Raw genomic sequence first — 27,474 nt, 5'->3', positions numbered from 1 at the left:
GTTTCTAAATATTTAGAAATATGATTAAAAATAATGATGCAGATGCAAGAGATTTTTTTAAAACTCCTTAATTTCTTTTCTATCAGAAATAACAGCATGCTCTCCTACTCTCTTCTATTGCTTTGTGGCTTATTTTGATAGTAATATACTTTTAATACTTCTATTCTATAGGAGAGTTTTATATTGTTCTTTGTCTTTACTGTCACAGGGATCAAAAACTAAGGTCAGTTGGGTACAAAAGAAGATTTAGCAAATACAGGTGCAATTATTGGTACGCTTAATACTCTCATTATCTTGATATAATACATCATTTACAGCAATTCTAGTTCTGATATCAGTAATGAAAACACATCTTTTCCAAGAAAACACAATTACAATGCTTAATGTCAAATTAAGGCACAATAAAACAATGATAGTAAGTTTTTAGAGTCCATATTCTAATAATCACAAGAAACATTTAAAAACTAAATTTGTATTCAAATGGCTACGTTGTTAAAAATACATGCTTAAATTGACATGATAGTGCATATCTCACACTGCACAGCAGCCTATTTAACAGAACGCCCCACCCTTACAAAACAGTCCTTTAAAACAGGTATGTTTTAAAACAAACATGTACATGTGTCAGCAACTCTTACTGTAGCTATGATTGTCAGACTAAGAGACATAAATTCTCTTTGTTCTTGGAACAAAAGGACTTTCAAATTACAACAAAAGTAAAAATGTGCAGGAAAAACAAGCACTAGGCTATGCCGTGCAGCCTTCAAGCTTCACGAGGTTCTGTACTCACGTGGACAGCATGTCCAGTGGCAGTGTCAGTAGTGAGCTCACGGAGCCAGTAAACAAGCACTTGTAGATACGGCCTACCAAAAGTGCAGGATGGCAAACAGTTACAACACACATCATGAACTCAGACAAGCACTCAATTAAACAGAGGTAAAGTGAAAGCCACTGAAATATTTAGTCTTTGCAAGGCTATCTTAAACTATTACATTAAAAATTTACATTATAAATAAGCATACTTGCTTTGAATATTTTATACATATATGTACGTAATTTCTGTTATAGACATTTTTTCCTACTTTTTCCATTTTGATTTGGCTTTTGAAAATAGCCATTGAGGGGTACCTAGGTGGCTCAGTTGGTTAAACAGCCAACTAAGGTTTCAGCTCAGGTCATGATCTCAGGGTGTGAGATCAAGCCCCCTGTTGGGCTCCACATTCAGCGAGGAGTCTGCTAGAAGATCCTCCTTTTACGCCCCTCCCCTCGCTCTCTTTCTAAAATAATATCTTAAAAAAAAAAGAAAAAACCCAACATGGTTAAGCATAAAAAACAGTAAAGAGCAAGTTACAAGCTAATAGAGAAACCTTAGATTCTCTATAGACTGACTTAATTATTTAATGAGCTTAGATATTTAAAAAAGAAATATAGGGGCAGCCTGGGTAGCTCAGCAGTTTAGCACTGCCTTCAGCCCAAGCCGTGATCCCGGAGACCCAGGATCGAGTCCCATATTGGGCTCCCTACATGGGGTCTCCTTCTCCCTCTGCCTGTGTCTCTGCCTCTCTCTCTCTCATAAATAAATAAATTAAATCTTTAAAAAAAATAAAAAAGAATTATATGGTAAAGATCACTAAATTATAATACGGAGAATGTTTTTTTAACCAAGAATTCTAAAATTCACTGAGTTTGCTCATGAAAATAAAAGATTTCAGTTCTGGGAGTATATAATTTGAAATTAAGAGGACTTTTCAGAAGAGTAAATGCTCCAATAACATGAATAGCAAACTAATAGCAAACTAATAGCCAATTCTTTAAAAACAGAGATTCAAGGGTCCTCAAAAAAAAAAAAAATCTTAAATCTGGCCACAGAGGGAAAAATAGATCAAGTGTGGGTGAATGCACAGCCATCTCCTTATCCTCTTAGAAAAGCAAGAAGGAGAAACAGAGCCCAAGAGGAGACAGCTGAAATGTTCTTTCTAACCAGAACTTGTATATTAATTTAAGCATCCCCAATAGCCTTGTATCAGAAATTTTCAGTGGCTTCAATGGCTGTCTTTTATTTTTATTTTTTTATTTTTATTTTTTTTAATGGCTGTCTTTTTAAAGATTTTATTTATTTATTCATGAGAGACAGGGTTGGGGGGTGGGCAGAACACAAGAACACAGGAAGAGGAGAAGCAGGATCCCCATGGGGAGCCTGACATGGGACTCAATCCCAGGACCCCAGGATCAGGACCTGAGCTGAACGCAGACGCTCAACAACTGAGCCACCCAGGTGCCCCTCAATGGCTGTTTTCAAAAGCCAAATCAAAATGGAAAAAGTAGGGATCCCTGGGTGGCGCAGCGGTTTGGCGCCTGCCTTTGGCCCAGGGTGCGATCCTGGAGACCCGGGATCGAATCCCACGTCGGGCTCCCGGTGCATGGAGCCTGCTTCTCCCTCTGCCTGTCTCTGCCTCTCTCTCTGCCTCTCTCTCTGTGACTATCATTCATAAATAAATAAATAAATAAATAAATAAATAAATAAATAAATTTTTAAAAAATGGAAAAAGTAGGAAAAAATTTCTATAACAGAAATTACTTACATATATGTATAAAATATTCAAAGCAAGTATGCTTGTAACAAAGTAAAACTGACAACAAACTAAATGGCTGTAAACAGGAAAACAGATCATGAATTACAGGTCTCTTTCCCACAGAGTGCTCTGCATCTATTAAAAACTAAGGTAGCAAAAAAAAAAAGGTAGCTCAACACGTTCTCGCATGGAAAGGTATCAGAATATAACGATAACTTAAAGAAAAAAGTTAGACTATGTTTTTTGTAATAGAACTTAATATTTTAATTATGAGCGTGAGTGTATGTGTGTACAAACACATCAGGACAGCCAGCTTGTTAACTGCATTACTTAACATCCTCAAAGTCCCCACTGAACTTCTGATTATTTGATCTACCGATTTTGGAGAGGTGCGTTAGTCTTCCACTTGACTCTGAAGGCTTTAGATATTTCAAAGTCCTCTTCTCTGGTACATAAAAGTTCTTAAGTTTTATTTTCTTAGTAAACTATGCCTATTACTAATACGAAATATAATGCTTTTCTCCATTTAAGGCTTTTTTTTTTAAAGATTTTATTTATTTATTCATACAGACAGAGAGAGAGAGAGGCAGAAACACAGGCAGAGGGAGAAGCAGGCATCATACAGAGAGCCTGACGTGGGACTCGATCCCGGGTCTCCAGGATCATGCCCTGGGCTGCAGGCGGCGCTAAATCGCTGCGCCACCGGGGTTGCCCTCCATTTAAGGCTTTTTATCTTGAATAATATCTAGCTAATTAAAGCTGTTCCTGAGTTCTGTCAGCATTTGCTAATAACATCCCTCTCACATTAACCTGGGCTGCTTTGCACTTATTTCAAATAGTTAACCACCTTCCTCTGCACAAAACTGTGTAAACTCTTATGATCACAGAAGTTGCAACCTTACCCTTCCCTCTCTTATTTCCCTTCCTGTCTTTTATTGGGACTATCCAAATATTTGCTGTGTCCTACTCTGTCTCCTCAGTATAAAAACTCATAATCCAATTTCCATTCTTCTGGTACTTACCTTGAAGTTTTCTTACGTTTTATTAAGGTAAAATTTACATGAACATTCAGTATATGTCCGGGTGAATTTTTAAATAGGTACATGTCCAGGAAACTGCCACCTAGATAAAAATATTCAGCATTTCTAGCTCCCTAGAAGGCTCCTCAATCCCCTACCAAGTCAGTATCTCCAGCAAAAAGTAACCACCCTTCTGATCTCTATTACTATAGACAGATCAATTTGGTCTACTTTAAAATTTCACATAAATGCAATCATACAATCCATACTCTTCTGTGCCTCACTTCTTTTTCTCAAAGTAAAATTCACCTATGTTACTCAATGTCACAATAATGAGCTCTTGTCTCACTAATAAGTACTATTCCATTGTATAGAAAAAACACAATGTATCTACTCTACTGTTGTTGATGGGTATTTGGTTGGTTCCAGTTTTGTTTTTTGTTTTTTTTTTTTAATTTTTATTTATTTATGATAGTCACACAGAGAGAGAGAGAGAGAGAGAGAGAGGCAGAGACATAGGCAGAGGGAGAAGCAGGCTCCATGCACCGGGAGCCCGACCTGGGATTCAATCCCGGGTCTCCAGGATCACGCCCTGGGCCAAAGGCAGGCGCTAAACCGCTGTGCCACCCAGGGATCCCTGGTTCCAGTTTTTAACTATTAGCTTAGCTGCTGTGATCATTCTTGAATACACATCTTTTAGTGGACACACGGCTGTAGTTTCTGTCAGCTATATTCCTAGAACTGGAACTGTTGGATCATAAGGCATTTATAAATATTTAGCATTGGCAGATATTGCCAAACAGTTTTCCAAAGTGGTTATACCATATATACTCCCACTATCAATGTAAGCATGTTCCAAATGCTCCACATCCTAAGAAACATTTAGCACTATCTTACTTTTTAATTTTAGCCATTCTGCTGAGCATGATTCACAATATCTTCTTGTGTATTTCCCTGATGACTAATGATGCTGAGCAGCTTTTTGTGTGTTACTAGCTATTTAGATCTTCCCAGAAACACCTGTTCAAATCTTTTGTCTACTTTTTATTTGGGTTGTCTGCTTTTTTCTGATTTTTTATGAGTTCTCTATATACTCTAGATACAAGCCCTTTGATGTGTGTACCGCAAATCTTTTCTCACTCTATGGGGCTGGTCATTCTCTCTTAAAGATATTGAAGTATGAATAAAAGTTCTCAATTTCAATTAAGGACAATGTATTCAGTATTTTCCTTTATGGTTAGTCTCCTACATTTTTTTTTTTAAGATTTTATTTTTATATTCAGAGAGAGAGAGAGCACGAGTGAAGGAAGGGGCAGAGAGAGAGGGAGAGAAAAAGCATATCAAGCTGACTCTATGCTGAGCGTAGAGCCTGACACAGGGCTCAATCTCACGACCCTGAGATCATGACCTGAGCCCAAATCAAGAGACAGATGCTTAACTGAGCCATCCAGGCACAGAAATCTTTTTTTTTTTTTTAAGATTTTATTTATTCACTCATGACAGACACAGAGAGAGAAAGGCAGAGACACAGGCAGAGGGAGAAGCAGGCTCCATGCAGGGAGCCCGATGTGGGACTCGATCCTAGGTTTCCAGGATCACACCCCCGGGCTACAGGGGTGTAGGTAGCACTAAACTGCCGGGCCATTGGGGCTGCCCAAATCTTTTGGTTTTAACATTCACATTCAGGCTTATGATCCATCTCCAATTATTTTTTTTGTCAGGTGTGAAATAATGACATAGTTCATTTTTCTCCATATGGCCATCTAGTTGATACTATTTATTGAAAGTATGATTCTTCTTCCACTGAACAGCGTGGCATCTTTGTTGCGAATCAGGTGATGATAGAGATGTGCATCTATTTCTAGACTCCAGTTGGTTACCCCAATAATTTTTAATGCAGAGTGACCCTATATCTTCCTATCTGTCTAGAGTATCTACAGTCTCCTCACAAATAAGATAAAAAGCTCTCATTTCTTAAATTTCTATCCTCTCCTCAGAGTTTCTGCCATGTTAAAATCATCTAGAATTTTAGTTGTAGGCTATTACCAAAAATTACCAATTATTGTAGATTAAAACAATTGCTAGTTAGCTGTAGGAAGCACCGGTCTCTTTTTCATTGTAGCTCACGCTTCTGATTCCTCACTCATTTTGGTAAAGTATATTCTCAAACACTTTTTTCATAAATAGTTAAGAGATGACAAACTTTTCATGTCCTTGCATCTACTGACATGTCTTTATTAAATTGTCCCTCTGTCTGTGAATAACTTATGGGTAGATTTCAGGTTCAGAGATGTTGTCAAAGGCTGAAGATTCTGCGGTCTCTAGTATTTTAGAGCTGCTAATTTTAAAGTCTGACACCAGTCTCATTTTTACTTTGTAGAATAATTTGCAATTGGAACATCTATACACCATTTTATTCAGCTGTGGGAAACTAGAATGTGTTTCGGTTTATGAGGCTGTCTCTTACCCCCTGAGCCAAAGGCAGACGCTCAAATGCTAAGCCACCCAGGCGTCCCTCTACTTCACTTTTTAAACCAATTCTGGGGATCCCTGGGTGGCGCAGCGGTTTAGCGCCTGCCTTTGGCCCAGGGCGCGATCCTGGAGACCCGGGATCGAATCCCACATCGGGCTCCCGGTGCATGGAGCCTGCTTCTCCCTCTGCCTGTGTCTCTGCCTCTCTCTCTCTCTCTGTGACTATCGTAAATAAAAAAATAAAATAAAATAAAATAAAATAAAATATAAAATAAAATAAAATAAAATAAAAAATATAAAATAAAATAAATAAAATAAAATAAAATAAAATAAACCAATTCTGCTATCCCATGTATCCCCAAAGACTTTCCTCTTCATAAATGATGTATTTTATTTTAAAGAGACACAAGGCTATTAATTATATTTATTTAAATATCTCACTTATGTTTAACTCTGAAGAGTCATATCTACATAGTCTGGCACCATATGCTATCTATCCTTCTGCATATCTTTAAAAATAACAAAAACCCAAAAAAGGCTAGTATAGCAACCTCCCAGAAAACCTCCTATACCTTGAAAGATAAGCCTCTCAATTATTCGGGACTGTTACAGACAGGTATGTGAGTTCCTTTAAAAAGGGAAGGGGAAGGGATCCCTGGGTGGTGCAGCGATTTGGCGCCCGCCTTTGGCCCAGGGTGCGATCCTGGAGACCCGGGATCGAATCCCACGTCGGGCTCCCGGTACATGGAGCCTGCTTCTCCCTCTGCCTGTGCCTCTGCCTCTCTCTCTCTCTCTCTCTCTCTCTGTGACTATCATAAACTAAAATTAAAATTAAAATTAAAATTAAAATTTAAAAAAAAAGGGGATCCCTGGGTGGCGCAGCGGTTTAGCGCCTGCCTTTGGCCCAGGGCGCGATCCTGGAGACCCGGGATCGAATCCCACATCGGGCTCCCAGTGCATGGAGCCTGCTTCTCCCTCTGCCTGTGTCTCTGCCTCTCTCTCTCTCTCTGTGTGACTATCATAAATAAATAAAAATTTAAAAAAAAAAATTAAATTAAAAAAAAGGGAAGGGGGAAAAAAACTCAAAGTAATCCAATTTTTGCAACACTTGAAAGTTCTAATATACTTCAAATAGTAAAAATCAAGATCCTTCTGATTATAATTTGATTTTGCTTTTTCAATTCTTTCATGAACTTTCATTATTGGCTTCTATATGCTGTTTTTCTTTCCCCCATTCATTCAAGAAAATGACTGTTGAAAATAGTTCTTCATTTAGATGGATGTTTTCTTTTTTTAAAAGATTTATTCATTTATTCATGAGAGACACACAGACTGAGAGAGAGAGGCAGAGACATAGGTAGAGGGAGAAGCAGGCTCCTTGCTGGGAGCCCAATGCAGGACTCGATCCCAGATCCCAGGATCACGACCAGAGCTGAATGCAGGCGCCCAACTGCTAAGCCACCCAGGCATCCCAGCGGATAATGTTTTCTAAGCGAGGTTTTCCTAATACATGGAATTGTAAAATAAAATAACTCAATATCATCCAAACAAAAATATGATGCAATATTACTTTATAATATTAAATAGTTATGTAATTTTAAAATAACTCCAATCACAGAGAAGTGAATACTCACATGCTGTAAGAGGAACAACTCCCAACCATGCAAAGGCCACAAGTGTATAATGAAACCAATATCGTATTGCAGTGCCAATACTTGTAACCAGTCCAGCAAATATGTCTTGGATTGGAAGCCGTGAAGGCATATCTGGAGAATAAACTGGAAGAGGAAAAAAAGTAGATATAATTTCATAAAGACTCAAAAAACAGTTTAATTCATAAATATAAGACAGGCATGCAGAGCTAGCTTAACATCTTTGTATTTCACTTAAATATTGTTTCCTATTAAAAAAGTGAATCAAATTAGTTATGATAATATCACATTTACCCAGAAGTCATTTAAGAGCAAATGACAGGTAAAATGTAGAACCAACAAAAAAGGCCTCTGTGCAGGAAAAAAGATTCAAGAGAACTTCACATCCCCCAGTCTTTGCCATAAACTTCATGCAAAGCTAACTCATAACATATTTTAGCATTTAAACAATGCAATTATCTGGTTTCCCAAATTATAAAAGATCAGATAAACTGAATAGGAGCAAAAGGTAAAGCTGCTGACATATTATCAAGAAATAACCCTCTTTAGTTAAAACCACAGTAAGATATCACCTAATACCTACTGAATGGCTAGTAACAAAAAGACAAGAAATAGTGTTGGCAAGCATGTAGAGATATAGAGGACCTGTTGGTGTGAGAATGTAAATTGGTGTAGCCACTGTGGAAAGGAGTATGGAAGTTTCTCAAAAAATTAAAAATAAGGCAGCCCGGTAGCTCAGCGGTCCAGCGCTGCCTACGGCCTACAGCATGACCCTGGAGACCCAAGATTGAGTCCCACGTCAGGTTCCCTGCATGGAGCCTGCTTCTCCCTCTACCTGTCCCTCTGCCTGTGTCTCTGTGTGTGTGTGTGTCTGTCACGAATAAATAAATAAAATCTTTTAAAAAAAAATTAAGAATATATAGTATCATACAATCCAGTCATTCCACTTCTGGGTATTTACCCAAGGAAAATGAAAATACTATTTTGAAAAGATACATGCCCCCTTATGTTTATAGCAACATTACTTACAGTAGCCAAGATATGGAAGCAGCCCAAGTGACCACTGGTAGATGAATGGATAAAGAAAAAATAGTGTGTGTGTATATATGGATATATATAGAATTATGGATGTATATATATATTAGAATTATATACATGTATATATCCATATATACACACAGCCATGAAAAATAAGACCTTGCCATTTGTGACAACATGGATGGACTTAGAGTGTACTAAGGAAATAAGTCAGTAAGTAAAAGACAACATATGGTTTTACTTATATATGGACTCTAAAAAACAAAATAACACAAAAGCAGTAACAGACATATAAATACAGAGAACAAACTGGTAGTTGCCAAAAGGAAATGGGAGGTGGGCAAAATGGGTCAAGGGGAGTAAACCATAGGGATGAAAGGCAGAACAGCGGGAATATAGTCAATGGTATTACAATAGCACGTATGCTGAAAGATGGTGGCTACACTTGTGGTGAGCACAACATAACAGACAGCTATGGAATCATTAGGTTGTACACCTGAAACTAATATAACATTGTGTCTCAACTGTGCTTCAATAAAAAAATAAAGAGCCTTCCTCCCAAATACAAGCCTTAGACACAGCATTCAAAAAGTATAATCTGTAGCAAAGTCCTGTCACGTGAAAACAAACAGCCTGATGTTTGTTAACCAATCAACCTACCCTAAATTTCAGAACAATAATTAATACTCCAACCAGTAAGTTCGGATCTTCCCAGCTCTCTTTAAGATGTGATTCAATACACTCAGAGAAAGGTTTTGCCATGTTTTAGATTTCCTTTTTAAATGGTTTCAATGAAGACCACTGCTCCACCTCAGGTAACTCAGAAAGAACATTTGGGAGGAACAAACACCTTTCTCCAGTGAGGCCAAAATAAGGAATTATAATGTGTAAAGTTTTAAAATCAGTGATTTAAAATTAATGAGTGAACTATTACAAAACTATCCACAGCTACAAACATTAACAATAAGCTATTAACAAATAGCAACTTTTGCAATAAACCTACAAAGACCACTTACTTTAAGAGGATACTTGATACATAAACCATTAAATCAATAAATAGTTTTGGGAAAGCTAAAAAGAATGGCATGTCAAATGATAACTAAATGTGCCAACACAAGCTTTTATTGGTCTCAGAGTAAAAAAGCTCACAGGAGTATTTCCAAACTTCATGAAAATATTCAATTATTTAGAATTAGAGTGTGCTATAAACAAACCTTAAGTTGTAGTGTTTTCCTGCCCTATAGAAAATTAAAGAATACAAAATAACTGACTTGACTTTTTTTTTTTGATGGTGATAAATATAAAGTTCTAAAACAAAACTGTAATGACTTTAATCATTTATACTCCCTCACATAAAAACAAAGTAACACTAATACTAAGTTACAGAATTTACTCAGCAGCTCAGGATACTGTTAAAAAAACAAACAAACAAACAAACAAACAGGGCAGCTCGGGTGGCTCAGTGGTTTAGCGCCGCCTTCAGCCCAGGGCATGATCCTGGAGACCTGGGATCGAGTCCCACGTAAGGCTCCTTACATGGAGCCTGCTTCTTTCTCTCTCTCTCCCCGCCACCCCATGAATAAATAAAATCTTTTAAAAATAAATAAATAAAACAAAAACATAAAAAGCCTTTGGAAGAGGAAGGCAATGAACTAGAATCTCAGAACAAAAAGTATATTTCAAATTCTTCATAAGTTGCCAGTAGAGTTCTTTACCTATTTAAGATGCACAACATTAAATGTCAGTCAATAAGCACAGGAGTCGTAAAATATAACTGGAATCTTAAAGACCTGCCTGCAAAATAGGTGCCATAGGTTTACAAGAATATTAAGCTTAGAAAAATCTCATTTTTAAAAAGTGAATTGAGGGGGATCGCTGGGTGGCTCAGCGGTTTGGTGCCTGCCTTTGGCCCAGGGCGTGATCCTGGAGTCCCAGGATCGAGTCCCATGTCGGGCTCCCGGCATGGAGCCTGCTTCTCCCTCTGCCTGTGTCTCTGCCTCTCTGCCTCTCTCTCTCTCATGAATAAATAAATAAATCTTAAAAAAAAAAAAAAGTGAATTGGGGGGGCGCCTGCCTGGCTCAGAATATGCGACTCCTGAACTTTCTCTGTATTATTACTGTTCCAACCTACACAATTTTAACTCAAAAGATAATACAAGTTTGAATAGTGAGAAGATATTTGATAAAAACAAGGCATCATTATTCATTTTTCTGGGTGAATAATGGTATTATAGTTACTGTTTTTAAGAAGAATTCTTACTGTTTATAGAGATACAAATTAACATATTACAGATGAAATGATAAATAATGGGATTTGCTTTAAAAAGGATAGAGAGGGGGCACCTGGGTGGCTCCGTGGTTGAAAGTCTGCCTTTGGTTCAGGTGATCCTGAGGCCCTGGGATCAAGTCCCCACATCAGGCTCCCTGCAGGGAGCCTGCTTCTCCCTCTACCTATGTCTCTGCCTCTCTCTGTGTGTCTCTCATGAATAAATAAATAAAATCTTAAAAAATAAAATTTAAAAATTAAAAAGGATAGAGAGGTGGGGAACAAGAACACAGGTAAGGAATACCCAGTAAAGGCCACAAGTTGAAAATGAGTCAAACTAAGAGAGATGAACATGAGGGCTCATTATACCTTTTTTATTCATTTGAACTTATCTATAGTAAGAAATTTAAAAAGAAGGGCACCTGCCTAGGTCAGTCCATTAAGCAACCAACTCTTGATTTCAACTTAGGTCATGCTCTCAGGGTCTTGAGACTGAACCCTGCGTGGGGCTCTGCACTGAGTATGGAGCCTGCTTAAGATTCTCTCCCTCTCCCTCTGCCCCTCCCCACTAGTGGCACAATAAAAAAGAAATATTCCACAAATTAATTCACTCTCTCTCACACATGTCAATGTGTTAAAAGCTGACATGTAGTTTTAAAAAATATTTTCCAAAGTGTTATAGCAATACTTTGTTACTATCTAACAAAGTATTGTTAATTTAATAATGTTATAATTATGACAAACAAAATTAAAAATAGTTGCTTTAAAATTGCTTAAACACCTTTATGCAGCCAGTTATAACCCAAAAATGCAACGCAAACTTCTAAAGAACTTACTTGGTGTGAAAGCAAATCTGTGCTTGCATAATTCACAGTATTCTTTTCGACTGTGTTTCAGCCACTGAACTAAGCTGCAATCACAAATACATGCATAAGTACAATAATTACAACAAAGAAATTTTAAGGCTTCATTGAAAACCAATGTTCTGTTTTATTAAAATTTTACATATCATAGAGCTTTTACAATTTTCAGTTTCATATTTACACTGCTACCCTGAGTAGCTTAGTCTAAATTCTGGTTGTCACTAACTGGTTGGCTATGTACCCAGAACAAGTTATTTTAACCTTTCTATGCTTGTTTTCTCATCTGCATAATAATAAAAACATTCCACCTCATGGTTCTAAGAATTAAATGAGTTAATAAGATGTATAAAAGCAATGAGCACTACTTGGCACAAACCATTGCATAAATGTAAGCTATTACATTTCATGCCAAGCAGAATAAGAAAATCTTAACACTTCCAATGAACAAAATAAGTTATCATGGTGGAAATGAACAAACAGGTACTCACCTGCACCTAGAAAACAATAATACCAAAATGAAAAGGCATGGTAATAAGGAATATGGGTAATTTCCAAATTTTCAAAACAAAATTAAAAATAACTTATAGAAAAAGTTCACTGAAACAATCCCCCTTCATTATATAAATGACAAAACTGAAGCTCAGACATGAAATTTTCTAAAGGATGACTCACCATTCTTGATGAATAAACTTAATACTGCCAGTACATACACAAGGATGATAAAGAGGTTTCTCAGGTGTTCCTTCTGACCGACACACTCTACATATGTCTGTAAATGAAAAAGATACACAGAGTTATCTTTGATTATAACTTAAAAAAAAAAAAACAGAACCCCAAACCACAAATAATATGTTAAAGCGAGAATCCACCAGCAGCAGCAAAGTGTGATTATAATAATAATAAAGTATATTCTAAAACCAAAAAAAATCCTAATATATAAAAAAGCCAACTGTTCCTTTCGATGAGAACTGTGCTCATTAAACTGCCAAGAACTATCCCACTCATAGGCTCCGGAATGCTCTGCAGGACAACCTATGGAAACCTGGTTGCAACATTTAGACCATATTCTCTGTGATCTCCAAGGCCAAGTGCCCACCCCAATGGACAACCTGAAGGGCGACAAGTAGTATGTACTAGAGGCAGGGACTTAAGGAAAACTTTTGATCTACTCACTCAATGGAATTCCTTGTTAACAAGGAAAAACTGCAATCCAAGCCCAACATTAATGGATTTAATCAGTCCCCAGTGCCCACTGGGACTAGGGTACACACACACTGAGCAGCGTGGCCCTTGGCTCCCAACATTAAAAAGCACCGTGTTGCTCAATCTAGATGGCTGAGCACCACTTACTGAAGTTGAGGGGTATGGAGTACTCAGGCTAGCTAACTGGTTAGTGCACTAATCCCCCTAGTTATTAATAAGCCAGACAAATCACTGCCAACACAGAAGGCCGTAATATGCCACTACCCACAGAACAGCTTTTGCTATGCCAGGTCTATCTGCAGGGTAGCCAGAAGGGGTTGTTGTCCAGATTGAGTCAAATCAAGCACACCCTCCAGGGCTATGTCTTTCACAGTTTCACTTTGGAACCATACACGCCAACTACCACCACCTGAAGAACTTTGGTTCCCTGGAAGCAACCTGAGGGTCATGAGAACGATGTGGCCGTCAGCATCATTTATGGTCAGAACTACACGGGATACATGGGATTCCAAGCCTCTTCAAACCTCCCACTTTCACCTTCATCCTTGATTAATGAAAACATCTTCCGTCTTGTATCAGTCTAGGACTTCGGACTCTAGCAATGCAGTATGAACAATCCTGCCTAATAAGCTTCTGCAAAGTTCTGACACAACAGAACGACACTAGAATTCCAGGATTCTCAGGACAGTATCCTGGCAGCCCAAGTCTGCTTTGAGCATTCTAATTTTCTCCAAATGTATACCTCAGCCTAAGGAAACTGCACCAAGAGCCAAGAGCTTTTGGGGAAGGGGGTTGGAAGGAAGATACCCTTGGTGGATCTGCTGCTGCCCCTGTGGGAGGTCCAACATCAAATAAGGATTTTTAACTGCACCAAATTCAATACCTGTACTGGAGCTGGGATTACCATGGCAGCCGGTACCAGACTTCCCCTGCAGTGGATCCTCGTTAAAGGATTTAAAATGGATTCATTCCAAATAGAGGCTCTTTTTTTTTTTTTTAAGATTTTATTTATTTATTCATAGAGACACAGAGAGAGAGAGAGAGAGAGAGAGAAACACAGGCAGAGGGAGAAGCAGGCACTATACAGAGAGCCTGACGTGGGACTCGATCCGGGGTCTCCAGGATCACGCCCTGGGCTGCAGGAGGCGCTAAACCGCTGCGCCACCGGGGCTGCCCCAAATAGAGGCTCTCAGAAGAGTTCAGTGTTACTTTTCATCACTGCTGTCCCACGTCTCAAGTAGGTAATCTACATATTTGCTGCCTTTCTTGGTTGGAATAGATGATCAACAAGCTCCCTTTACGGTACCAAACCTGGATTCATGGGCACCATGGTTACCACAGTAGGCACTATGACTTCTCTTCTACCTAAAATAGCTGACAGGTCCATGGGACATGCAACTGATCTAGGTTATCTAGAATTACCAGAGTTGCTGGTGCCTATGGACATCAATTAGTTCCACAATTACCACAGTTATCCAGGTAAGAGCAGAAATAGTACTCAAAGCCTTTTGAACATGACCACACCAGCCGCAAGTGCTAGGATGTCCATGGATTAACTTTAGAGACAGGCATGTCCTAGTGAGGGATTAACCAGGGAATGTGGTTAGGTGCAAATGTGGATGAGCCAGTGCAGACACAGAGTGAAGAGGTCCCATGCTGTCCTATCTCCCCAGCCAGCTCTCAGGGGGTTGCAGAATTAGGGCACAGCAGTAAAAGCATGGCAAGGAGTGTCTGCATCAGGACATACTGTAGAAGAAAGCAGCAGAGACACTGCCATGCTCACACACAAATGAGGGTCACTATGTTGTCCTCCAGAAACAAGGTGACTCTTACACCTTGAAGATTATAAACTGGTACAGCCACTCTGGAAAACAGTATGGAGGTACGTTCCTTGAAAAGTTAAAAATAGAGCTACCCTATGACCCAGCAACTGCACTACTAGGTATTTACCCAAAGGATATAAACCTAGTGATTCAAAGGGGCACCTGCACCCCAATGTTTATAGCAGCAATATCCACAAAAGCCAAACTACGACAAGAACCCAGGTGTCCATTAACAGATGAATGGATAAAGAAGATGTGCTATGTATATACAATGGAATATTGACTCAACCATCAAAAAGAATGAAATCTTGCCATTGGCAACAACACGGATGGAACTAGAGGGTATTATGTGAAATGAAATAAGTCAGTCAGAGAAAGACAAACATAAGATTTCATTCATGTGGAATTTAAGAAACAAAACACAGATGAACATAGGGGAAGGGAAGGGAAGATAAAATAAGATGAAATCAGAGGAGGAGACAGAGCATAAAAGACTCTTTTTAAAAATTTTTTTATTTATTTATTCATGAGAGACACAGAGAGAGGGGCAACACATAGGCAGGGCAGAAGCAAGCTTCCTGAGGAGAGCCTGATGCGGGACTTGATCCCAGGACCTTGGGATCACAACCTGAGCCAAAGGCAGATGCTCAACCATTGAGTCACCAATGTGTCCCATCATAAGAGACTTTTAACTATAGGGAACAAGCTGAGGGTTGCTGGAGGGGAGGAGAGTGGGAGGACACGGAAATTGGGTGATGAACATTTAAAAGGAGGGCACATGATGTGATGAGCAACAGGTGTTACATGCAACTGATGAATCACCAAATTCTACCTCTGAAAATCAATAAAATCAAATCAAATCTTTAGGAGCGCCTAGGTGGCAGAGTCAGTTAAGCATCTTATTCTTGATTTCAGCTCAGGTCATAATCTCAGGGTGATGAGATCAAGCCCCAGATCTGAATGCACACTGAGCATGGAGCCTGCTTAAGACTGTCTCTCTCCCTCTGCCCTTCCTCCCTTGCTTGTGCACACACACTCTAAATAAATAAATAACATATTTAAAAAAAATAATACAATTTTACATAATAAAACTTTTAAAAATAAGCAATGGTCAATTAAACACGTAGTTTACAAATATCACAGTTGAACTTTTATTGTACTGACACTACAATTCCAATATTATCAATGAAGTTCTTCAGCAAGGACTTAGCATGTGACTTATTTAATATGCATGTACACACAAATTTAAAAACTCATGTTAGATTTTATTTCTCTGATCATGTTTTTAAAAATGTGCTAAAACTTTCCCTGGCTATATCTTCACTGAGGGAAGAAAGCAGAAGATTTAAATAATGTCTCAACATTCCTAAAAGCTCTTTCTGTGCAACCAACATCTCATTTCTAATTTAAAACCATTTAATCTAAATGACTGTAATACAGAATTTGGTCCAAAAAGTATCACAAGTCTCTTCTGCAGTACTGATCCTGTTGTTTCCCACATCGTGAAGATGTGACTGAGTTTTATTCAAAAGCACCTCAGGTATAAATATTACCCTAAATGGAAAGGTGAAGATTGTTGGTATAAATAAACTAGAATGGTGATAAGCCTTAGCTATAAAATACTTGTAAGGCAAATATTTGGCTGTTCAGCAGGCCCCAATCCCTGCTTAGACTGTGTGTCATGGGCATAGTCATACCTTATTAGGACACTGGAAGCTGGGAAAAGCTGCCAAAATGAAAGGCTGCACCTGCTCTCACTCTATATCTTCAATTAAATGTCCTTAGCTAGTCTGTGTGCAGACTACGAAGGAATTGAAGCTTCTTCCCTGCCAATCCATGTTCCAGTAGAAAAATCTGCAACAAGGCATAGGAATACAGAGCAAAACATTTTTTCTGGAAGGATACGTAAACTATTAGCAGTTCCTAATTTTGTATATCAATTTTGGGGGAAAATACACATCTTTTATATGTGATGATGTCTACAGCATATATTTACATAATAATTTGCTAATATCTTACTATTAAAATCAATAGTTTCTTGTAAACTTTTGTTCAAAGACATGTATAAGAACATTCATAAAAAAAAAAAAAAAGAACATTCATAGCAGCACAGTTTCAATAAAAATACCTCCCAAATGGGGGCACCTGGGTGGCTCAGTCGATTGAGCATCCGAGTCTTGATTTCAGCTCAGGTCTCAATCTCAGGGTTATGGGTTCAGGCCCCATGTTGGGCTCTACCTCCAAAATGGAAACTACCAAACTGTCTATCAACAGTAAAATACATAAATTTTGGTATATTCACACAATTGAATATGATATGGCAATCAGAATAAACCAACTAAAACTACAACCACCATTTGGATTTATTGTATACTAATGTTTAGTGATAAAGAACTCACACACACACACACACAACTGACACAAAGAATATCTATTCTACATGTAAAAAGTTCAAACAGGAGAAACCAACATTTATTATTGTAAGTCAGCACAGTAGTTACCTCTAGAGGAAAGAGGCAATCAATACTACAAGAAGACTAAAGAAAATAGCCCAGATTAAATCGACATACTTCTCCCTATACCTCCGGCCAAGTACAGTTAAAAGTCCAGGACATTATAAACACAAGAAGGCTCTAAAAAGTGAAGAAAAGGCAGAGCAGCAAGGGAATTGATGACCCAAGAAATCACATGCACTTGAGTTCTCTAGTGTTTTTGCTTCATGTATCCTGGGGACTGGTGGTGGAGGTGGAGAAGCTGACAACCTGAAAACACCACTGGGAACAGACAATTTCCCTCCAAAAAACCAAAGACCAGGAAAGCAGCAACCTAGCAAGACAGTAAATTTTTTGACAATAAATGTCTCTGTACCCCAGCCAAATACCACAGGGGAAAAAATGTGGCCCAACACCACCTCTGCCAGCCTAGGCCAAGAGGGGAGCAGACCTATCTTAGCTGTTTTAGTTAATGAGGCCCAACTAAATTATCAAGCAAGTAAATGAGGAAATTAGGATTAAAACATAACCAGCAATTACAAAAGAGTATTCCCTTTGACTTGCTTATTTTTCCAATTCTGCTGTATGATCTTCTCTTGAATGTTTTATTTTTTTTCCACAATTTCACGTCAGTATTCAATGTATCTTTACTATCTACTCTTCTAACTTTGTTATAGTCTTCCATTTCTACAGTAGACTGCTCCCTCTGGCAACCACATTACACCACTGAAATATAAAGTAACTAGGTAGTACAGTAGCTAATAAAGACTAGTGAAGCCAACACTTCCACATTTTACCAAGTTCTTTCTTTGTGAATTTTCTAAGTCCTTTATCCAGCTTACTAATTGGGGTCTTAACAATAAGAAAACAGTTCAAAACAAAACAAAACCAACAAACAAAAACACCAGGAAAGGATTTGAACAGATATGTCACCAAAGAAGGTACACAAATGAAAAAATGCTGAGGTCATTAGGAAAGTGCAACTTAAAAGCACAATAGGATGGTGATGGTTGCACAAGTGTCCATATTTAATGTCAGTGAACTGTACATTTAAAAATGGTTAGAATGGTAAATTTTGTTATGTATATTCTACCATAAAAGAATTTTAAACCACAGTGTATCACTACATACTGGTTAAAATGACAAAAAGGAAAAAACAAAAACAAAAACAAAAACACTCTTACCATATGATCCAGCAATTATATCCTTAGGTACTTAACTAAGTAAAATGAAAAATTATGCTTGTACAAAAACCCATATAAATTTGTATAATGGCTTCATTCATAATTTCCCCAAAATGGAAACAACTAATCAAAGCATTCCACAACTGGAAAAAAAAACCTGTGGTATGTTCAGTATTCTTTTCTACAACAGACGAGTAAGCAATAAAAAGGAATGAAATACTGATTGATACAATGTGAAAAAATCTTAAATGCATTATGCCTTAAGCAAAAGAAGCCAGACTGAAAAAGCTACGTATTAGATTATTCCATTTATGACATTCTAGAAAAGGTAAAAATACAAAGGAATGTTATCAGTGGTTGCCAGGGTCTGGGGGTGGGATTGATCATAAAAGGGAACAGGGATATTTGAGAGGTGGCTGATCTAGTCCATCCCTTGAATGTGCTAGGTACACGACTGTATGTATCCATTTGTCAAAAACTCAGGGACAATACCATGCAGAAATAGACAAAGAAGATATGGCATATATGTATATACAAAAGCATTGCATTTTACTTGTTTTATTTATACATATATAATATACATCATACCCAATGGAATATTCAGCCACAAAAAAAATGAAATCTTGCCATTTGCAACAGCATAGATGAATCTAAAGGGTATAATGCTAAGTGAAGTAAGTCAGAGAAAGACAAATATCATACGATCTCACTCATATGTGGAACTTAAGAAACAAAACAAAGGGGAAAAAAAGAGATAGAGAAACCAAAAAACAGACTCGTAACTACAACAGAAGAAACAGATGGTTACCAGAAGGGAGACTGGTGGGGGAATGGGTGAAATAGGTAAAGGAGATTAAGAGTACACTTATGCTGATGAGCACTGAGTAACATAAGGAACTGCTGAATTATTATGTTGTACACCTGAAATTAATGTAATATTATATGTTAACTACACTGAAATTAAATTTAAAAATTAAGCTAGCCTAGGGCAGCCCTGGTGGCGCAGCGGTTTGGCGCCACCTGCAGCCTGGGGTGTGATCCTGGAGACCAGGGATCGAGTCCCACATCGGGCTCCCTGCGTGGCGCCTGCTTCTCCCTCTGTGTCTCTGCGCCTCTCTGTGTCTATGAATAAATAAATAAAATCTTTAAAAAAAAAAAAAAGCTATCCCAGACAAAAACAAAAAACAAAACCCTCACGGACATTTTTTTTTTTTTAAGATTTTATTTATTTATTCATTAGAGAACACATGGAGAACACATGGGACTGGATCCCGGATGTCTAGGATCCCACCCTGGGCTAAAAGCGGCGCTAAACCGCCGAGCTATCCGGGCTGCCCCCTCATGGACATTAAGGTAAATTTTACTGTATTTACGTTACACTTTAATAAGACTTCCTAATGTATTATCTAAAGAGACATATGAGAAGAACAAATGAGAAAGGATAATGACATGGAAAGAAATTATTGTTTCCTTCACTAATCAAGTTGTGTATTGAAATGTATCCCAACAAGCACATTAATTTCATCCAGCCAGATAACAATTAATATGGTAAGGGATTGTGGAGGACATCAGCATTGGACATCAAATATTTCTGGCATTCCATTTTCTGGATAAAGAGTAGGCTGCACTTCCCTGCCACCTCTGAAATTAGACATGGACACATGACTTATTTCAATCAATGAAATATGAGCTACAGTGATGTATATCACTTCTGGGTAGAAAACTATGGGAGCTTATGGACATAATACAGTGCATTTTCCTGCCTCAATGATCATGGAAGCACACTCTAAGATAGAATCTCCACCAATCTAGGTCTCCAAGTGACCACAATCAGCAGGGGCATCTCCTCCCAACCTGTATTAGACATAATATTCAGTGAGAAAGGACTTTTTGTTGCTTTAAGCTGCTGAGGTTTGGAGGTAGTTTGTGACTAAGACACAAATTAGCCCATCCTGTTTCATAAAGGGTCTTAGCAGCGTTGGGGGCAAGGACAGCGGAGCAGGGGGGTAAAGGTGGGACCTAAAACAAGCACAACTACCACCAACACAGAAAAGTCAAAGAAAGAATAAACCTATTTTGCATACGAAGATCAATCCCATCGCCCAAAACCTCAACAGAGTAATACAACCAAGGTTATAAAAGAGGAATGTCTACAAAAGGCACAGCCTGAGGCCCTTTACTAAAACTGAAATAATAAAGTTCTGAGGTAGAATAAGGCTCCCACCAGATTTACATGCAGTAAAATCACAAATCCTGCTCAGGCCAAAATAAAAGCATTGCAGTTCACCTGACATGAATGTAAATCAATTTACAAACAGTAAAGCAAAACTCTTCCCACTTTTCGGCTTTCCCCCTACATCTCCCCAGGTTCTTCCTGCTTTTCTGTTTAATCCTGAAGGAACTTCTATTGCTTATTTGAATACCTAGTATCTTCACGAAGCGTATCTTTTAGAAGTTCCTAGCACCGTGCCTAACTCAATAAATATAAAGGTGGCTTTTTCGTTTAACGAAAAACTTCAAATCCTTAATGGCTTAGTATGGAGATGGCCCAGGAAATGAGAGGGAGGGAGAAAAGACCAATCAGTAAGAGTAGGCTATCAAGTTGGAACCAGCTGTTCAAAGTCAAACCCATGTTGGTTTGGCTATCCCATTTGTCTTTCTAGCCAACAATTCAGCTCACCAAATATATCCTAAGTGAAAAGAAAGGAAAAGGAAAAGAAAAAAAGAGAAAAAGAAAAAGAAAACCCTAAAAGCTTTGGGTATATGTCACAATTTTTAGGCCACTATCTACCTTGAAAGTATTTCCACATAAGATTTCAAAATGTCTGCACAATCCTGATAATTATCCTTCTAGTGATAATTCAATAAACAAAGGATTGTTAAAGTATTAGACTTTATTTTTCAGGCCAATTTTACATTTACAGAAAATTTAAGACAGTGCAATGTGTTCACATATATACCCAGGATCCCCTATGACTAACATCTACATTAGCATGGTACTTTTGTTAAATTTACAAAGCCAATATTTACACATCATTAACTAAAATCCAGTTTATTCAAATTTCCTTAGTTTTCGCCTAATGCCCAAAGTTTCTAGTGCTTCTTTGTTTTTACACTACAAGGAAAAAAAAGTAAAAATTTGTGGAAAATACTTCCTTTCCAACTGTGAAAATTTACCTATAAAAAATGCATGTTATAGGTCTTGCAAAATAAAGTTCCAAGTCTACAAGTATCCCAAGGTTTAGTTATTTTCTTTACTCTTCAGATTACTGGTAATTACAAACTTCACCTGTACTACCGCTCCTGGAAGTCCGAAAACTACATTTTTTGGCCTCTTTGCTGACTAGGTTCAAGCTGCACTGAATCAAAGAGAAGCACTTCGAGGGAAAAAGTAAAGCCATTTTCTACTTCTGGCTCTGAAAACAGCTGTGGCAGCTAACTGCAGGTGCTGTGAACAACTGCAGTAGATATATAAATCCTGGTGGTGATTCTCTTTTTTTCTTTCAAGTTTTATTTACTTAAATAATCTGTGGGGCTTGAACTCACAACCTGGAGATGAAGAGTCACATGCTCTTCCACCTGAGGCAGCCAGGTGCCCCCTGGTAATGATTCCACCAGCAGCAGTGGACATCTGTGAGTTCAGCAGCACTGGAAGTGGCTCCAACAACTATAGGAGGAGTGTGCCAGGTATCAACCACTTTCCCCTCAGTTCCAAATTCATCCTTCAGTACCTGTTCAGTGGTAAGAGACTGAACGCGAAAGCACTTTTTAAAACAAATTTTCAGTAGAGGGTGCTGGAAGGACTACACAGGAGGAGGTGGTTTTCTGACTCCTGGTGCACTGTCAGTAGGTTTATTTATTATAATGACCACCTTTTACAATCCTACTGACAAGAACCCAATACACTCCAGGCCTTGTACTCAACAGCAGTATCCAATTCCCCTGCAAGCCCATCCATCAGCTCTGGCTCTCATGCACTCCACACTCCTTCACTGATGTCTAACCACAGCTGTAAGGAGTGGCCCTACCTCTTCCCAATCTGTCTCCATGTGGATACTCTCCCTCCTGTGCTGGGTACCCTTTACAGTATTCTTTACATCTTTATAAGGACCCTCTTACTATAGCTTAGTAATTCTTTCACCTTCCTCTGGTTAGCTATGTGTTTTCTGTCGCTTCACCAGACCAGGACTACAAAAAATATATATAATATTTAAAGACTAAAAAATAAAATTTAAAGAACAACATATCAGAAGTTTTTAGAACTGGAAATATTCTTTAGAGAATATGGGCTCATTCCTGGACTTGATCTCAACAGCAACAGCTGCCTCAAGAAAAGGTACTTTGTAAAATTCTTTGGAGTTACCAGCCAAACTAGCTGTTTTTCCTCCCATGAAACATGATGTTTGTTTTTGAAACATCATTTTTACCATGGCTAAAAAAAAACTGAAAAAACAAAAGTTATATTCAGACAGATCTGGGTATTCAGCAGATATTTTATCACAAAAGCATGAAGTGAGCCTAAGAGCCAAGGAAAACAACTAATGATATTTGCTGCCCGTGATAAAAACTAAATTTTCAAGGAAAAATTAGGATTTTAGAAATTTTGTATCCACAATGAGCATGACAGCTTCCCCACTACCTAAAAGATTTTTCAAAATGAGACAGGTAGTGATGTTAATGTAAGCTTTTATAATACCCATGAAACGTGTCAACATTTGGAAGATCTGCATAACTCAGGGATTATCTACCAAAAGACCAATATATGATGTTACTAAACCATGCATAAATAGCAACAATAAAAAAACCAATGGATTTTTAAAAAGAGCTTTTGAGGGGCATGCCTGGGTAGTTGCTTAAGCAACTGCCTTCAGCTCAGATCATGATCCCAAAGTCCTGAGATGAAGCCCCATATGGGGCTTCCTGCTCAGCATGGAGTCTGCTTCTCCCTCTCACTCTCCTCTGTACATACACACTCTCTCTCAAAAATCTTAAAAAAAAAAAAAAAAAAAAAAAACTTTATTGGGGAATAACTGATATACAATAAAATTCATTTAAAGGGTTATCAGGGGTGCCTGGGTGGCTCAGTGGTTTGGTGCCTGCCTTGGCCCAGAGCATGATCCTGGAGTCCCGGGATTGAGTCCCACATCAAGTTCCCTGCATGGCATGGAGCCTGCTTCTCTCTCTGCCTCTCTCTGGGTCTCTCATGAATAAATAAATAAAATTTAAAGAAAAAAATAAAAATAGAAAAATAAAGGGCAAAAAAAAAAAAGAAAGAAAAAAAAGAAAAATAAAGGGATACTGGGTGGCTCAGCAGTTAAGCATATGCCTTCGGCTCAAGGTGTGATCCCAGGGTCCGGGATTGAGTCTCCCTAAAGGGAGCCTGCTTTTCCCTCTGCCCATGTCTGTATCCCTCTCTCTGTGTGTCTCTCATGAATAAATAGAAAAAGAAAGAAACAAACAAGGAAAAAGAATCACTTGATATGCTTGTCAATGATAAAACTGTCACCACAGTTGAGATAATGAACATAGCATCACCACCAAAATTAACTCAAGTCCCTTGATAATCTCTCCATCCCACTCTTCCCTCAGCCCCATTCCTAGGCAACCATCAATCTGCATTCTAGTACTATGGGTTAATTTGTGTTTTCTAGAGTTCTATGTAAGTGGCACATACTCTGTCTGGCTTCTTTCACTCATAATTATTTTGAGATTCATCTATGTTGTTGCATGTCTCAATTGTTCATTTTTGTTTGTTTGTTTTCTTTTGTTGTTGTTGCTCATTTCTTTTTCACCATAGACTAATATTCCATTGTATAGAATTTCTCTATCCATTAATCTGATGATGGGCATTTGGGCTGCTTCAAGTTACAGGATTTTACAAATAAAACTGCTATATACATTCACATACATGAGTTTGTATGCATTCATTTCTCTTAGTAAGTTCCTACCATTACTATGGCTGGGTTATACGTTAACTGCATCTTTAACTTTTTTAGAAACTGCTACACTGATTTCCAAAGTGGTTGTTGTACCACTTTACATCCAAGTAGTATATGAAAGTTCCTGTTGCTCCACATTCTAGCATTTGGTACACTCATACTTTATCATTTCATTTATTCTAATACTTCTGTAGTGATATCTCATTGTAGCTTTATTTTATTAACAGCCTTACTGAAATATACGTACTATAAAGCTCAGCAACTAAAGTATACAATTCACTAAATGGCTTTTAATGTATTTAGAGAGTGATGTAACCAGTACCACAATCTAATTTGTTAACATCTTCATCATTACAAAAAGGAACTTTGTAACTATTAACAGTCATTCCCCATCTTTTCTCTAAGATTTTATTTATTTATTCATGAGAGACAGAGAGAGAGAGAAAGGCAGAGACACAGGCAGAGGGAGAAGCAGGCTCCATGCAGGGAGCCTGATGTGGGACTCGATCCCAGGTCTCCAGGATCACGCCCTGGGCTAAAGGCAGTGCTAAACCGCTGAGCCACCCAGGCTGCCCCTCTCTTTATATAGATTTGCCTATTTGAGAACATATCAATCACACAATTTGGATCACTTAGAATGTGGAGTTTCATGACCAGTTTCTTTCACTTAGCACAAAATTTATGAGGTTCAACCAAGCTATTATACCAGTATTTCATTCCTTTGTATTGCCAAATAATATTCCACTTTATAGATATACTACATTTTGCTTATCCATTCATTATCAATAGGCAATGGGGTGTGAACATATATTCTGAATTCTCCTGTGTATATACCTAGGAATGGCAATGCTGGGTCATATGGCAACTCTGTAACTTTTTGAGGTTAGCCACACTATATTTTACATTTTCCCCAGCAAGGAATGAAGGTTCCAATTTTCCATATCCCTGCCAACACTGATTATCTGTCCCTTTTGATTACAGTCATCCTAGTGGGTGTGAATTATTTCACTGTGGTTTTGATTTGCATGTATGTAATGACCAGTGATGCTCCACATCTTTTCATATGCTTATTAGCCATGTGCATATATTCTCTGGTGAAGTGTACAAATCTCTTAAACTGGGTCATTCGTTTTCTTACTGAGTTTTGAGAGTTTTTTTAATGTACTCCAATGAGTCCTTTATCTGATATACATTTTGCAAACATTTTCTGTGGGCTGTCCTCATTCTCTTAACAGTGTCTTTCAAAGAGCACAAGTTGTGAATTTTGTGGGGTTTTTTTTTGTTTTTTAAATTGTGAATTTTGATGCCATCTAATTTATCAACTACTTATTTCAGATCATACTTTTGGTGTTGAAATCTTAGCCTAACCCAACATCACAAAGGTTTTCTCCTAGAGTTTCTTCTAAAAGTTTCACAGGTTTTTCATTTACATCTAACATCCCTTTTAATTTTGGTATATGGTGCAAGGTATGGCTCAAAGTTCACTTTTTTGCCTATGGCTAGTCAATTATTCCAGCACCATTTGTTGAAACTATACTTTTTCCACCAAACTGCTTTTGTATTTTAAGTCAAAAATCAATTGTCCAGGGAACCCTGGGTGGCGCAGCGGTTTAGCGCCTGTCTTTGGCCCAGGGCGCGATCCTGGAGACCCGGGATCGAATCCCACGTCGGGCTCCCGGTGCATGGAGCCTGCTTCTCCCTCTGCCTGTGTCTCTGCCTCTCTCTCTCTCTCTGTGTGTGACTATCATAAATAAATAAAAATTAAAAAAAAAAAAGATTTAAAAAAAAAATCAATTGTCCATTTATGAATGGATTTTAAGTTGATTTAATTTTTAAAAAGAGATGTATATGCTTTCAAATGTTATACTGCTTAAAAAAACTACCACTTGAATTTTGGCATAGTACCAAAGGACATCAAAAATTACCTGAAAATACATCTCCCTTTTCAAATTATCTGTGTGAAGCCCAATCTCCTTCACACACTTTAACTAAAACATAGGTAAGAGTAATTGCAGGGGCAGAGATGTGAATCCAATTGTCTTCTAATAATCCAGACATAAAGAGAAGTTTGCAAAAAATGGAAACAATGCTACTCACTAAAGTTATTTGTCTTGGAAAATGCACTTATCATAAAGTTATTTTTGTTAACATGTATTGCATTTAAAGTTGTTTTCATTTCTAATATAGTAAAAAGATATCAAAAACAAAAGTCCTCAGTATTTAAAAGTATAAAGGAATTCTAAGAGCAATGGTTTCAAACTGTTCCTTAATAAAAATTAATAAAATTAATTAAAAAAATTTTTAAAAATTAAAAATTAAAAATAAAGAAAGAACTCTGAAATGGCTAATAAAGAGGGAAATGAAATTCATGCAGAAAACAGTTGGCAAAGGGCCTAAGAACATAGCAGGTATTCCATATTTGATAAACAAATGAAAAAAAAAGGAATCTCCTAATGTGATTATATGTAAACTATACCTTATTAACCCATCATTAAAAAATACACAAGTTGGGAATAGGAAGAGAGAAAAAGTAAAAAGAAAATCATAATGAAGTTCAGTTCTAAAAAACGTGTACAGAAAATATTTCAATGTCTTCCAAGCCTTCAAGAACTCGCCATGTCTGTTATGGACTGAACTATCTTATTTCTGCCAGCTGCACCAAATTCAGGTTTTACTTATTTGAGGGACCCAGAGAGAAAGTATGCAAGCATGGGGGGGGGGGGGGGGGGAAGCAGAGGGAACGGCTGAAGCAGAGTCCCCGCTGAGCAGAGTCCAACATCACAGGGACTCAATCCCAGGACCCCTGGGATCACGACCTGAGCTGAAGGCAGACCCTTAACCAACTGAGCCACCCAGGAGCCCCACCAAGATTCATATATTGAAGTTCTAACCCCTAGAATCTCAGAATGACTGTGTTAGTAGACAACAGGGTCTTTAAGGAGGTAATTAA

At 37.9% G+C, this 27,474-nt stretch overlaps 1 protein-coding gene across 4 annotated transcripts in view; it reads right to left on the bottom strand.

Annotated features, from left to right (window-relative positions):
- MARCHF6 (membrane associated ring-CH-type finger 6) overlaps positions 1 to 27,474 on the bottom strand; it is an 82,188-nt gene that overhangs the window by 49,007 nt on the left and 5,707 nt on the right. For 2 of the 4 annotated variants that reach the window (XM_072752703.1, XM_072752702.1), the window contains exons 2-5: positions 12,556 to 12,652; positions 11,857 to 11,930; positions 7,699 to 7,842; positions 791 to 863 (exon numbers count right to left, since the gene is read on the bottom strand). In XM_072752703.1, coding sequence (XP_072608804.1) covers positions 791 to 863; positions 7,699 to 7,842; positions 11,857 to 11,930; positions 12,556 to 12,652 — 388 coding nt within the window. Of the gene's footprint in view, positions 1 to 790; positions 864 to 7,698; positions 7,843 to 11,856; positions 11,931 to 12,555; positions 12,653 to 16,606; positions 18,230 to 27,474 lie in introns of those variants that run through there. The other 2 variants (XM_026017670.2, XM_072752704.1) reach the window with 2 other exon arrangements.

Source organism: Vulpes vulpes, chromosome 3 (genome assembly GCF_048418805.1).
Source record: "Vulpes vulpes isolate BD-2025 chromosome 3, VulVul3, whole genome shotgun sequence".
NCBI classification, from domain to species: Eukaryota; Metazoa; Chordata; class Mammalia; order Carnivora; family Canidae; genus Vulpes; species Vulpes vulpes.
Note: the sequence above shows the minus strand (reverse complement) of the source record. Positions and strands in the feature narration are given on the sequence as shown.